The sequence below is a fragment of the Otolemur garnettii genome, unplaced genomic scaffold (assembly GCF_000181295.1).
Source record: "Otolemur garnettii isolate 467f Iridium unplaced genomic scaffold, OtoGar3 scaffold00012, whole genome shotgun sequence".
Classification (NCBI taxonomy): domain Eukaryota; kingdom Metazoa; phylum Chordata; class Mammalia; order Primates; family Galagidae; genus Otolemur; species Otolemur garnettii.
In genome coordinates this window covers 722,731-736,779 of record NW_003852407.1, presented here as the reverse complement: position 1 = coordinate 736,779, position 14,049 = coordinate 722,731, and the positions used below count along the sequence as shown (strand labels likewise).

General features: G+C 35.3%; 1 protein-coding gene across 1 annotated transcript in view; it reads left to right on the top strand.

Annotated features, from left to right (window-relative positions):
* Positions 1 to 14,049, top strand: part of DCC (DCC netrin 1 receptor) — a 685,279-nt gene that overhangs the window by 126,759 nt on the left and 544,471 nt on the right. Inside the window, exons 3-4 of the mRNA XM_012801997.1 lie at positions 9,896 to 10,046; positions 11,371 to 11,507. Coding sequence (XP_012657451.1) covers positions 9,896 to 10,046; positions 11,371 to 11,507 — 288 coding nt within the window. The remainder of the gene's footprint in view (positions 1 to 9,895; positions 10,047 to 11,370; positions 11,508 to 14,049) is intronic.

Genomic DNA, 14,049 nt, shown 5'->3' with positions numbered 1-14,049 from the left:
AAAGTTAGTAGCACTTTTCACTGACACTGGCAGTGGGAAAGTGTGATGTTATTGTCTTAAATAAATTATAGGTTTTTAAAAGAAATTTATCTCTAACATTTTATCTTTTCTAGATTAACAAAATTAGTGTTTTATTCAAAGGCAGGAAAATTGGTAACGGATTTTATTTGTTGACTATGGCTTTAAGACACGTTGAATTTTCACTCATGAGAAGTTATAAATTTTTACCAGATAAATTAGTAATAAACTATTATAAAGGATTTATTTTTGAAATGTCAACAACAAAACACTAAGTAAGAGCAGAGATGTTTTAAAATGCCATCTAACGTGTGATGGAGAATAAATGATGGATTGAAGGGGCATTCTGTTTGTCAGTTTCACTCAATCCACATCTCACCACATCTAAGTGCCAAGCAAGAGATTGAATTGCAGAATTATAAATCAGCTTGGGGTCCTAGGTTGACTAAAATAAGTGGCCCATGCACTGGAATTCTTCTTTTACTTTTCTTAATGGCCTAATGGAATTGATCAACTGGTAATTCAATCTATCGTTCATTCATTTAACTACAATTTGATGACTCTGGGCTCTGTAGAGACCTGAACTAAACATCTGTGTAATTAGACACAGTGGCTTTTCAATGAAATAAATTGGGCTGAAACACATTTTGGATGATTTTTATGTATCATATTTATTTTTTGTTAAGTTTTGAACATGAAATATCAAAACTTATCTAGTTTCAAAGGGAAATTCTGTTTTTAGTTTTAAAACCAATAGTTTTAGACTTTTATTCATCACTAAAAATTTATTACTGACTTTATTACATTAAACGTAGTTTCACTAGACAGTATATTTCAAAATTAATTAAATGTTACTGCAATCTATTCCTATAATTTCTGCATAATAATGATCTTTAGCAGTTAACAAAGAAGGCACATGCTCTGCTTTTTAAATTTATTGTTAAGCTGGGTATTCAGTTCACGTAGCTATATGACTAACATGAGTCACGGAAGGGTAAATTCAGGTAAACATATCTCATTCCACCTCAGTGCAGACAAAGAGCAAATCAGTTCTAGGTAGAAAATTTGGAGTCTTCATAGATCATTACTTTTCTAGATCATAAGGGGAGCACAGTTTGTAGCATGATTCCTGTAGATGATAAATGTGGCAGGAGAAGTTGAGCTCACTGTACAGACAGCCTGGAGTCCCATGTCTAGGAATTTAGACTTGATTTATTAACATTATTCATCGTTGGGACCTCTTGAGTGTTTTTGAGCAATGGATTGTCTGAAAGAAAAAGTGCTATTTGGGGGGACATCAAGGTCAGCATTTTAAGATGAAAATCAAAATATTGGGGAACCTATTATATTTTTCTTGCCACACCTTATCATTCCAGGGTCACCAATGACCTTATCCTTACCCAGTCCACCAGTTTTCTTTTTTTCCATTTTTATCCTTGACTTTGAATTATGTTAGATATTAACTATATGTTATATTATTATAGATATGTAATCTGTAACATAAAATGCTATATCTGACATTATCATCTCCTCTTAGCTACCATTTCCTGAAAGCTATTTCTCATGAAGTCAAAAACAAAATCAATATACTTGTAATTCTCTTCCACATAAAGATGTGACTATTTCTTGGAAAGGAGAAAATGTGTCCTGTTCCAAAAGTCTAATGTGGTCAACATGTGATCAATTCTGCATTTATTAGGAATATGACCTTTAGCAGCCCTGAGGGGCAGATGGTAGAGGCAAACACTATTTTGTGACTCCGATACAAACAAGAAGCCTTCCTTGAGGGTGAAATATGAAACTGATAGCCTTTGAAGCAAAAGTCACAAAAAATAGAGATACGACTTGTAGAGCTTGCTTCCTTCTCTGCTCTTATTTGACCTAGATCTTATTTTTGGAGCATAAACAGAGGATATTTAGTCATAAGTTAGGGGCCTACCTTTATTGATTCAACACTGCTTGTAGAGGAAATAATCCAAATATTTTGGTTCATTATCAAAAACAGGAGACAGAAACAAAACTCATTACCTCTCTGGAATTTTTTGAATATTTATTTATGCATATATATTTATCTAATTTATTTATCTATCTCTATAGATTAGAAAGAATTTGGGATTCTCTAACTTCGACACATCGTAATGGCAATATATTTTTTTTCTGGGATTCTACTTTCAGATGCACTATTAAAACAATTCTAAAAAAAAAAACAACACACTTTCTTCAGACTTGCTACAAAAAATGAAGCCGATAGACTCCAAATTTGCCTGTGAGACAGAAGGGATGTAGCCATACGCCGGGGATAAGAATAGACGCTCTCCTTTCTTCTGCCAAACTCTTAACTACAAATAGCACTGTGTGTGTGCTACATGAGGAAAGAAAGAGGAAATATGAACAGATGCAGATATATTTACAGAGAGGGAATCTCATTTTTAGTACTGAACTGGTATAAATGAGGAAGAAAAATAATAGAACTGTAGAGTGGTGAATATTAGCTCCCGAGAAGTGGCCCCCTTTCCCTCTGCTGTCAAAGCTCCTTGGCTTACAGCCAAATGAATTTTTCCATTTTTTTATGAAATAAGTTCTGATTCCTGTGATCAGGTTCAATTAGACTTAAAATCATTTACAATGTTACTTCTTTTTGCTCACAACACCTATGTCTTATAATGCCTACTGGTCTTTGAAGTCACCTGGTACCTCCGGAATTGTCTAACATACAACTAGATGGGGGATGGCTCGGAGCCAGCAGGTGAACAGCAGCTTAGCTTGAAATTGAGGGTGCAGATAGAGCAAACTAGTTCTGTGAAGTTAGATTAATTCATAACTCTTATGCCTGGGAAGAAATCAAAGAGAAAACCCTATGGTGGCCTGCAGTGCCCTTTCATTTCCAATTGGAAAAAGGTTTAATATTTCACCCAGGAAGGAATTTAATAAAGAAAAGCAAGGAGTATGCAACGAGAAAAATGGGGTTTTGCATTCAGAAAGCATAACAATTAAAAGCAACTACTGGTTATTTTGAGGGAGACAGTTATTAGGTTGTGAAAACTGCTGTTTTTTCTTGCTGACACAGAAGCCAACAGTCCCTAATTTAATTTCTTTATGCCTCAGTTAGTCTTTAGATTCAGCCCTGTAGGTTTAGCACTGAGCTTCCTAAAATCACAATTCAGGAAAATGCCCCATTAAAGGAAGGTTATCATTACTACAGGGCACGTGTGCTTCCTGCTCTACTTGGGATAGTCCAAGTCACACCCAGTGTCCTAAAATAATTATTAAGAGTGTTTCACTCTAAAAAACTATCTCAGGTTGGATGATTTTATATAGTCAACCTGGTCATCCACCATGAGAGAAGACAAAGTTATGTGGCCCTCTGAAGCATCTGTGAGAATTTGTGAATGTGGAAAGTGAAATCTGACTCCTGGTAGGCCTCACAGACTCAATTTATGAGATCATTTTAATGTGTGATAACTTTAAAATCAAAAAATGCTTTCAAAAACTCTCTCCAATTTCACTAGTATACCTTCCCCATTCCTCTTTAGGGCCTGAGGCCTAGGATCGCTGAGTTTTGATTTTTCATTATGTTCATTGTAGATACATGTGTCAAGCTGTGTGATCCAAGATGCACCTTGGTGTTTAATGTACCATTGTTCAAAGATAATGTATGAATGTGTCTAAGTATTGTGCTGTCCCCAAAATTGGAAAGAGGAGGAGGAACTAAAGGAGGTAGAAGGGGATGGAGAAATACATTGAATTTATCAGTTTCTACTCCCAAGATGCAAAACTATTTCTATGTTGAAAGGAAATGGGCTTCTTGATATTTCTGAATAATTTGCTGTGTCAATTCTCCAAGGATAGTCTGTGGATTTTTGAGGTTTCTTAAGATGCTTGGGGAGATTAGTGAGGTCAAACCTAATTTTAATATTAATAATAATAATGATGATAATAATATATCTTTTTTATGTTTTTCAACATGTTGACTTAAGAATGTCCTTGGTAAAATAGTGAAGATTATTAACAACAATTTTAAAATTGTTAACTTAATACTTAACTACATATCTTTTTAGTATTCTGAATGTTAAAACAAAAATGCACATGTATTTTTTTGAAGAAAATCAAAGGTTTTGCACAGTGAACATTCTATAGTCATTTGAGTTTTAAGCTGAACTAGTTACCTCCCCCCACCCATGGAATATCATTTTTGCTAGAAAAGAAAATTGATGGAATACCTATGTCTATTCAGTATTCAGACTTGGGTACTTGTTTGAAATTTCCTCACACATAGAGCCAATGAGACAACCACTTCAAGAAAAATAATATTTGTTGTCAAGGTTGAAAATCAAGTTTTTAAAATTTGAAATTTACAAAGCTCATGTCTACAATTGAGAACATGACAGCCTCCCAACATTAGTAGACCTTTCTCATAGGACTGGTAAAGATAGTAGCAACTGAAAGTTTCTGCTACTCTATAACTACGTTCACATTTGGACGATCCCTCTAATAAAGGTATCATTCAAAATTAAAGGAAATGGGCTTCTGGAGTATTTCCAAATAATGATTGATGTGAAAAAATCACCCATGGGTGAAAGCTCTACTCAAAGTACAAGATATCAATAGATTTTTTTTTTATATAATGTAGCACAGAATATTTATTGATACACTGTCAGATTCCACATTACAACTAATTTCCAGAAACTGGTATCAAGTTTTGGTGTATTGCTCAAGGATAATATCTACTAATATCTGAAAATGCTATCAAAATATGCCTTACTTTCCACCAGCTGTCTGAGGTCAGATTGTTTTCATATAATTCAACTCAAACAACATATCAGAACATTGAGAATGCAGAAAGTGACAATAACAATTTAAGGTTGTTTTTTTTTATGAAGCCACTCTTTAAAGAAATTTACAAAAAATGGAAAGAACTATCACTATCCTCACTACTATTTTTATTATGGAAAATATAAATTTTTTTGAAAGAAATATTTTTTGACAAGATGTGAATAAACATTTGATAAATCATTGTAAATCAATTTTGATTTTTAATATGGAAAATATTTATAGCTATAACTGCTTGAAAAAAAGGTTTTTGGTGTCCTTAATAATTTTTTTTGATTAAATCATAGCTGTGTACATTAATGCAGTCATGGGGTATAGTGTGCTGGTTCTATACACAATCTGAAATACTTGCATCAAACTGGTCAACATAGTCTTCATGTCATTTTCCTAGTTATTGTGTTAAGACATTTATACTCTACATTTAGAAAGATTCACATGTACCCTTATAAGATGAACTATAGGCGTGGTCCCACCAATCACCCTCCCTCCACCCATCCTCCTCCCTCCCCTCCTCCCCCTCTCCCTAATAATTTTTCTTTTCTTTTCTTTCTTTTTTTTTTTTTGAGATGGAGTCTCATTTTATTGCCCTCGGTAGAGTGTCATGGCGTCTCAGCTCACAGCAACCTCCAACTCCTGGGCTTAGGTGATTCTCTTGGCTCAGCCTCCCGAGTAGCACCCGCCATAATGCCTGGCTATTTTCTGGTTGCAGTTTGGCTGGGCCGGGTTTGAACCCACCACCCTTGGTATATGGGGACGGCAACCTACTCACTGAGCCACAGGCACCACCCAATAATTTTTAAGAGTACAAATGTTTCCTGTTACCTAACAGTTTGAGATCCACTGTCTATATTATTCTTCTTCCCAGTGGTTAGAAATTAGTTTGCTGCAAGTCAAAGATTAAGCTAAAGTAGGCCACAATTTCCATTTACATAAAGTTAAGAAGAAAGAAAAGGAAGAATAGCAAAGTCAACATGTTGCCATATGGTGGTTCTATACAGTAAGGCAATCTGGGTAGTCTGAGATCAGAGCCTCTCCGTAATTGTTTCTGTATTTTTTTTTAAATGCTACCTTTGCTTTATGGAAGGATTAACTGTGCTACCACTAGAATAATGGACTAGGTCAAATAACAAGGCCGACATCTATTTTCCAATAGAAAAACTCAACTAGGTTTTTTTTTTTTTTAATAGTTCAAGCAAATTATGGCTCTTTTAAACCAATTTTTTAAAAATAGCTGGTCCATTTTATGTATTCATTTTTGTGAGTATCACATTTAAAAATTGGCTTTGGGTTTGAAAAACCCAAAGATGAAAATAAAGACCACTTATAATCTATCTAGATACAAACTTTATGCCTTTCACAAAGATCAACTCAAAACAAATCATTGAACTAAATGTAAAACACAGAACTATAAAATTATAAGAGATAACATGGAAGAAAATGTAGGTATTCTTGGATTTGGCAATGCATTTTTAGACACAAAACCTAAACATTATCCATGGAAGAGGAAAGTGATAAACTGAACTTTATTAATATCAAAATCTGGTGCTCTGCAGAAGACAACAATGTTCAGAGAAAGAAAAAGCAAACCACAGACTGAAAATATTTTGCAAAACACATATCTGATTAAGGATTTGAATTCAAAATATACAACCAACTCTTGAAACTCAATGATAAACAGCAAATTAATAAAAAAAAATATAAAAAGGATCTTAACCGACACCTCACCAAAGAAGTTATGCAGATGGAAAGTAAGCGTGTAAAATGTGCCCAGTGTCACGCGTCATTAGGGAATTGCAAGTTATAATAGCTAAGTTATACCTGTGTACGTACTTCATCTGCTAGAATGGCTAAAATCCAAAAAACAGCAACTCCAAATGCTGGCAAGGATGTGGAATGACTGATACTCTTATTGCTGGTGGAAATGAAAAGTTATGCAGTTTGGCAGTTTCTTACAAAGCTAAACATACTTTAACCATACAATTACCTACAACTCTATGCAATTGAATAGAGTTCAGTTTAGAAATTGAACTTTAAAGTATTCACTCATGTAAGTTGCAAATTTGTATTTAATGAACATCTACATTTGGCTGTTCATAGCGGATTTGTTCATAATCACCTGAAACTGGAAGCCACCAAGTTGTTCTTCAACAGGTGAATGAATAAACTATGGGACATCTAGACAATGGAATGTTGTCCAGCAATAGCGAGGAATCTTAAATGTATATTACCAAGTGAAAAAAATAGTCTGAAAAGCTGAATCCTTTATTATTTCAATATGACATTGTGTAAAAAGAACAATTATAGAAATAGTGAAATATCAATGGTTGCCTGGTTTTAGAGGTAGGGTTACTAGGGGAGAAATGAATGGGTAAAGTTTGGGATAGTTTTTCTTTTTGCATTCTTCTACATTGTGTTTTTTATTTCAAATTAATATCAGGGTACAAACTTTCAGGTTGCATTGTTTTCATTTCTAAGGTAAAGTTCAAGTTGTAGTTGAGCCCTTCATGCAGGGTGTACTGAACACCCTCACGTTGCACATTAGGTGAGAGCCCGCCAATCACCCTCTTCCTCCTCCCGTCTCCCCTCTCTTACCAGACTATAATTGTGTTTTATATTTCTTGTGGGTGTGTAGTTGTTTATATATTGGTTTCATATTAGTATTGAGTACATAATAATAGCATTGCAAACTATTCAGCCATTAGAAAAGATGGAGACCTTCTGTCTTTCGTGTTTACTTGGAGTTGAAGCTCAGGGGATTTTTAAATAGTTAAAGTATATTTTACTGTAATGTGGGTGCATGGTGTGCATTTGTGAAAACCTATATAATTATAAGGTAATAGTTAACCTTCATGAAAACTACGGCCTTTAGTTAATATTAATGTATCAGTGTTGGCTTATTAATTTTTACAAATATACCACATGAACGTAAGATGCTTATAACAGGGGAAACTGCATGGCAGGCCAAAGACCTGACATACGTGAATTCTCTCAACTATCTGTTCAATTTTTGGATAAATGAATATTAAAAATTAAAATATTTTTTAAAATAACCATTTTGTATTGTATGATATATTTTTTTTGATAAGTGAAACGGAAATAGTTTGTGTTGAAATACTGTCTCTTCCTTGTGTAAGTAAGTAGCATTACATGTAAGTCCCCCGTACATTTTCTCTTTGTTGGAAGATGAAGGTTAGTTGATATTACTGAATGATTTACACTATGGTGTTAGGGGATAGTAGTGGAAACGTGTCCACTGAGGAGCAGGTAGTAAAAATAAAGCATTGGCTGGGTAGGCCTTTGTTGGAAAGACAGCTATTTGTAAATATACATTTTGGAAACTTGTCCATTTCAGAAAATTTATTTCTAAACACCATTATCTTTCAAACCATTTTGGCTGAATTTTACCAGTCACTTTGAAGAAGAAAAATGAAGCATACCAACAGCGATTTTCAAGTTTTGAGACATTTTTCTACAATATTGGTATAATAAGGATTAACACATTTGTAAAATGCTTTCAATATTTTCATTGTAAAGAGTATTTATTTTTGTTACTGGCACTACCAGACAGATGTGGGAAGGCTGAGAACATGTGAATTTCTCTCTTTCTATGCATCTTCAAATGGCAGTTACCATCCCAGCTATTAGCTTGAGCGTTGGTGTTCTTTCATTACCCTGTGAGCTACCTGTGTGGAGTTAGGTCAGGCCAAGGAAGATTAGAGACAGTGTTAAAGTGTGTCCCAAGTCCCCTCCCACTTTGCTTCCTCTGTGACCACCAGCAGCTCATGTCGTAACACAAGTTGGAGCCAGTCTCCCTCAGCAACTCCCCAGTCTCCAGTCTTAACTGGCACGATTATGTTGTATCATTGTCTTGGGTGCCAAGATTTTGATTTGAATTTGCAAAAGAAAAAATTCAAGATTTTGATCTCAATTTGCAAAGTGGCTAATTCCACTTACGGCATCAGGTTGAAATAGCCCTAGTTAAACCAACATCAAGGGATGCGGATTTTAATGGGATCTGAAAACACAGCGTCTTATCTTAAATAATAAACTTTGAGTGATAGACTTTTAGTCGAGAGGTCAAGTCAGAGGCTGTTTCCACAGTTGGGAACATCTCCAGGTCCACCTAATCATGAGATGGCACTGGGGTGACGATGCTGTTTGTGTAACAAAGAGAAACTCTTTACTCATGGGGATCTTCCCCGGAAACTGAATCCTGTGCTGTGTTGAGGACATTATGAATTGTACACTTTTTGCTTATTTCACCTATATAATCTTAGCAACTTTGGATCAAATAAGTTCTAAGGTTAAATCAAAAGGATTTGTGGGATGTGCAGACATCGTTTCAGTTGCTTACTAGTAAAATGAGGAAGTGGATATACGTGAGAACTACTAAATTTATCAGATGCAGCAGAAGGATACAGAACGTGGTATTCACCCAGGCCTCATGCCTAGGAGCAGCTTTCCTCTTTAGAATATTGTTAAAAAATTAAAAATAAGTAAAAACTTAGACACACTCAGACTTGTTATAAAGCAAATTTTAGTTATACAAATGTAGCTTCCTGTCCAAAGAAAGCAGACAGTTTTTTCAGTACCTGTATATTCTAATTCTCAGTACCCTATATACTATTTAACACAATTCTGATAGTTTAATAGTTTATTTTATTTCTTAAGCCACAGATGCAATAAGCAAAGCTGATGAAAGTAGAACAGATGTAAATGGCAGGTAAACAGAACATGTCAAAAGGTTTCAGATGACATTGAGAAACGGTGCTGATCACAGCCTGTATACAGCCCATGAGTGTCTTGTGGCCTCAAGCTTATGGCCTTTGCTTTAGATTATGATGCCATCAATAGCGGAGAATATTCTAATATCATAATCCTAGAACTGAGGATGGAAAAAGTGTTTTACAAGTTTATTTCTAAGTTTCGTTGGTGTTTTTCTATTTTTCTTTCTTTCTAACATCTTGGGTCTTATTAAGAAAAAGAAGAGGTCAAACTTTGCAATATTTTTCATAAAATATGTGATCTTTTATTTATCTCTCCATAGATCCAGGGCTGCATAGGCAGCTGTATTTTCTGCAAAGACCATCCAATGTCGTAGCCATTGAAGGAAAAGATGCAGTCCTGGAGTGTTGTGTTTCTGGCTATCCTCCGCCGAGTTTCACCTGGTTACGAGGCGAGGAAGTCGTCCAACTCAGGTATTACACATTTAAGACTTTCGTCAAGTATATGTCACTTTTTCTATGATTTGATATAAGTACCTAGAAATATAGGGATTTTATATAATAATTGAATATTTTTTCCACATTCCTTGTGACGATATAGTGTATGAAAGGCATTTGACTAAGGAATGAGGGTATAAAGAGTCAAAATCCATGAGAGCTACTGGAAAAAATAATTGAGAAAGCCAGGGTTTCCATGGAGATGGTCCTGCCCCAAAAGTCATCAGTAAGGATATTTTAGAGAATCTCACCCTAAGGAAGTGGTTTAGGAGAAGATGGGTTTTAAATATTCTTAGGGCACATACACACAGAGATAACTATGTGAATCGATGCATATGATAATTAGTTTGATAGTAGGAATAGTTTCACAATGCATACATATACCAAAGCATCACATTATACATTATACATATAATTTTTATTTGTCAATTATACCTCAATGAAGCTGAAGGGGAAAAAAGAAACCAAAATTTTGTGATGCCATACTATTTTCAAATATGTTGCATGTGATTGTAGGGTGTGAGCAATTTTTTTTTATCTCCAGTTATTTCTCTCTCCATTGCAGCTATAACAAATATTTAAGGCAAGACAGAACTTAGCTGGATTTGGACTGCAGGAACATTAATAACAAAGTACAGTTAGAAAGTATGTTCTTAAGGGAATGTAGCACTTTGTGCTTAAATGGCTCTTACTTAAGAAATGAATTTCGTTGATCTTGAGGACTGGTGGACTTTTTAACACTGCTTTTGTGATAAGGTAAGTCCATAAGTCTTAAATTAATCTTTAAGCTTCATCCACCCTAAATATTGAGGTATATAAAATAGTATGGTATCACACTATTTTTGAGAATATTAAAACATCTTCAGCAGGTCAGGATGTGTTCTCTGGATGTAGCCAGGCACTCTTGGTGCAGGATTAATATCCCTTTGCACAAAGATCACTAAATCGCAGGTTGGGACACAGGATGTTGACTTTCACTCTGGGGAATCACTTCATTATGGTTCTCAATCCAAAATGAGAGCATTGGACTAGCTTATATATAACTTACTTTCGAGCACTAACGTTAGTTCCAAGTTTAATCTATTTCATTTAGTTACTGTGGCACATAGCCTTCCAGTGGGAGTAGTTGACCTTGAATGAATTTTTGATCAGTAAGTAAGATGTCATCAAGCCCCTATAATACATACAGAGTTTCTTTCTGATTTTATAATTTGAGCTTTTGTGATGTTCATTTAAACTGTGACTACTCATACATGTCATTTAATTTATTCTCTAATTATATATGCCTTATGTCTTACAGGTCTAAAAAGTATTCATTATTGGGTGGAAGCAACTTGCTCATCTCCAATGTGACAGATGATGATAGTGGAACTTACACCTGTGTTGTCACGTATAAAAACGAGAATATTAGTGCCTCTGCAGAGCTCACAGTCTTGGGTAAGTGAATGGCTGGGGGGGAGTTGACATTGTATCCTTTAAAATTTATCATCATGATATTTTAAATGCTCATCACTGAATTGCCTCCTGTGTTTAGTAATGTGAATTGCCAAGTCCTCATACTCCACACATGTTGCACACGTGTCCTTGTTCTTTGATGAATTGTAGAGGGGGTAATTGCACTGTTTGAATACTTAGCACATTGATTAAAATCCAGATACATTACTTTGTAGTCTAATATGTTAGGGTTGCAATTGAAAAGTACCAAAAAATCATTAAGGGACAGATAGTTTGGCAAACAAAAGGGGTGGCTCAAAATATGTGGGGAAAAATAAATGAGAAGACAAGGATGGAATTGTATAAAAACTATACAACTATGCTCTTGAGGGAGGGGAAGGCAGATGCTATTTGGGATGACAGGGTCACTGACATTAAATTCCGCATGTAGACATGATTGTTTTATTGATATGGAAATGCTGTAGGCATTCTGTTGAAAGTGAACTATTAAAATCAAATACATGTAAGGAAAACTTACATATCAAGAAGATAATTTAAAGACTTTTAAGGGGCATGAATGGTTCATCTTATTCTGAAAGGCAAGGTCACCCACATATCCTTGTAAATCAATACTTATACTTTTGTTATTTTCTTATTTACTCCAGATTTATGTTAACCATTTTCATTTGAATCACTTAGTTTGGAGAAAGTACCTTAACATTTGGAATTCAACTGCCTGTTTCTTGTAACAACAACCAAAAAAATGGTTATTAGTTTTATAATTTTTTCCTTCTGGAATATATCTTTTTGTATCTCAGGCTATTTGAAATTTATTAAGTATAAATGAAAAGCTGTTATGAGCTGACTACATTTGCTAACCTCTATTATAATATCCTGTGCCACCCACTTTGCTCTTTGTCTTTCTAGTTTATTCGAAAAATACTTTCATCTATGGATAGAGCAATAATGTACCTGATAGGTTAGGGAATGGAGTTGCTTTTCCTTGGATCAAACCGTAAATACCAAAGTAAGAAAGGGCACAAAACTTAAATCGTTTGTATTTAGCGGTAGCGTTATTTTAACCAAGATATCAGCTGCTTTTTAAATGGCCAAAATTTAATTTCATCACACTTTATATTTTGGTGAAACAAATAGCTTTTACATTTTCAATGTCAAAGTAACACAGTAGGGCTATCTAGATATTATCTTGTACTATGCTGTAGTAATAATAAGGCAGATATGTGTATGGAATAGGCTAGAATTTATACTTATCATTGGCAAACCTTTACTTGCAAATGCAGGAGGTCAAATTTAGTATCAAATTAATGCATAATATTTTGACATGCAAGGTTTCATTAATATCCAAGCCAAATATCTGTGAATATTGATTTCTGAGGACAAAATAAATTAACCGAGTTGTATATGTGTGGATATACAGGTGTGCAGAAATATTGGCATTCAACTTTAATGAATTGAGTAATTACGCAAATTTATAGGCTATGAGATAGATATGAAACTATCTAAAGGAGCACAAGGAAAACATAATGATAACTTTTCACTCTAGGCATTGCCTTTATATTCCTTAAGAGGATTCACTTTTGATGCCTTGGCATGTTTTAGTTCATAAATTGCTCATGTCTCGTCAAAGTTTGTTGGCCTACGTGAACTTCTGTACTTACATCACAGTGGAGTGGGAGGCCTCTTTGCTCCTTCCTCCCACTGGGTAATTAGTCTCTACCACTTCTATTGAGTCTTGGTTGTTTTTTTGAATATTACATAAGAAATATTTCCAGTATTATAATACTGACAATAACAAATTAATGTAGTCCTAAAATGAATATGTAATGTAATATGTAATATAGTCACTTCTTTATATGTATATAAACATTTATGTGCACACATGCATGTGCCTACTTCTGTGAGATATAGAATACGCATGTGTATATTTGACACGTAGATATATGAGCAACAGCATCTACTGAGTTCAAACAATGTCAGACATTTATTTTTCACAGTGTTGTCTGTGAGAAGTGTGTAGGTGGAGCCCATTAGATATCAGTGCTCCTGCTGACTCCAGTTCTATACCAGCTGAAAAAGAAGAAAATGAGTAAGGCACAGAGTGACGCAAATATCTATCACCGTCATTTATTTATTTATTTTCTAAAAAGCGGCCATAGAGCACGTGGTTTGCAATGACATGAGTGTGATGTGTCCACTGGGCTCCTGGCAGCCTGGACCTGAGCAGATATCACTCAGGCATAGACCTTGGTCCCACTGGATGGTGGCTGATGGCAGTGGGGAGGACTTGCAGCCTGGACCTGGGCAGATGTCACGCAGGTGCAGGCCTCTGTCCCACTGCATGCTGACTGATGGCAGTGGGGGAGGACTTGCAACCTGGACCTGGGCAGATGTCACTCATGTACAGGCCTTTGTCCCGCTGGATGATGGCCGATGGCAGTGGGGAGGACTTGCAGCCTGGACCTGGGCAGATGTCAGTCAGGTGCAGGCCTTGGTCCTACTGGATGGTGGCTGATGGCAGTGGGGA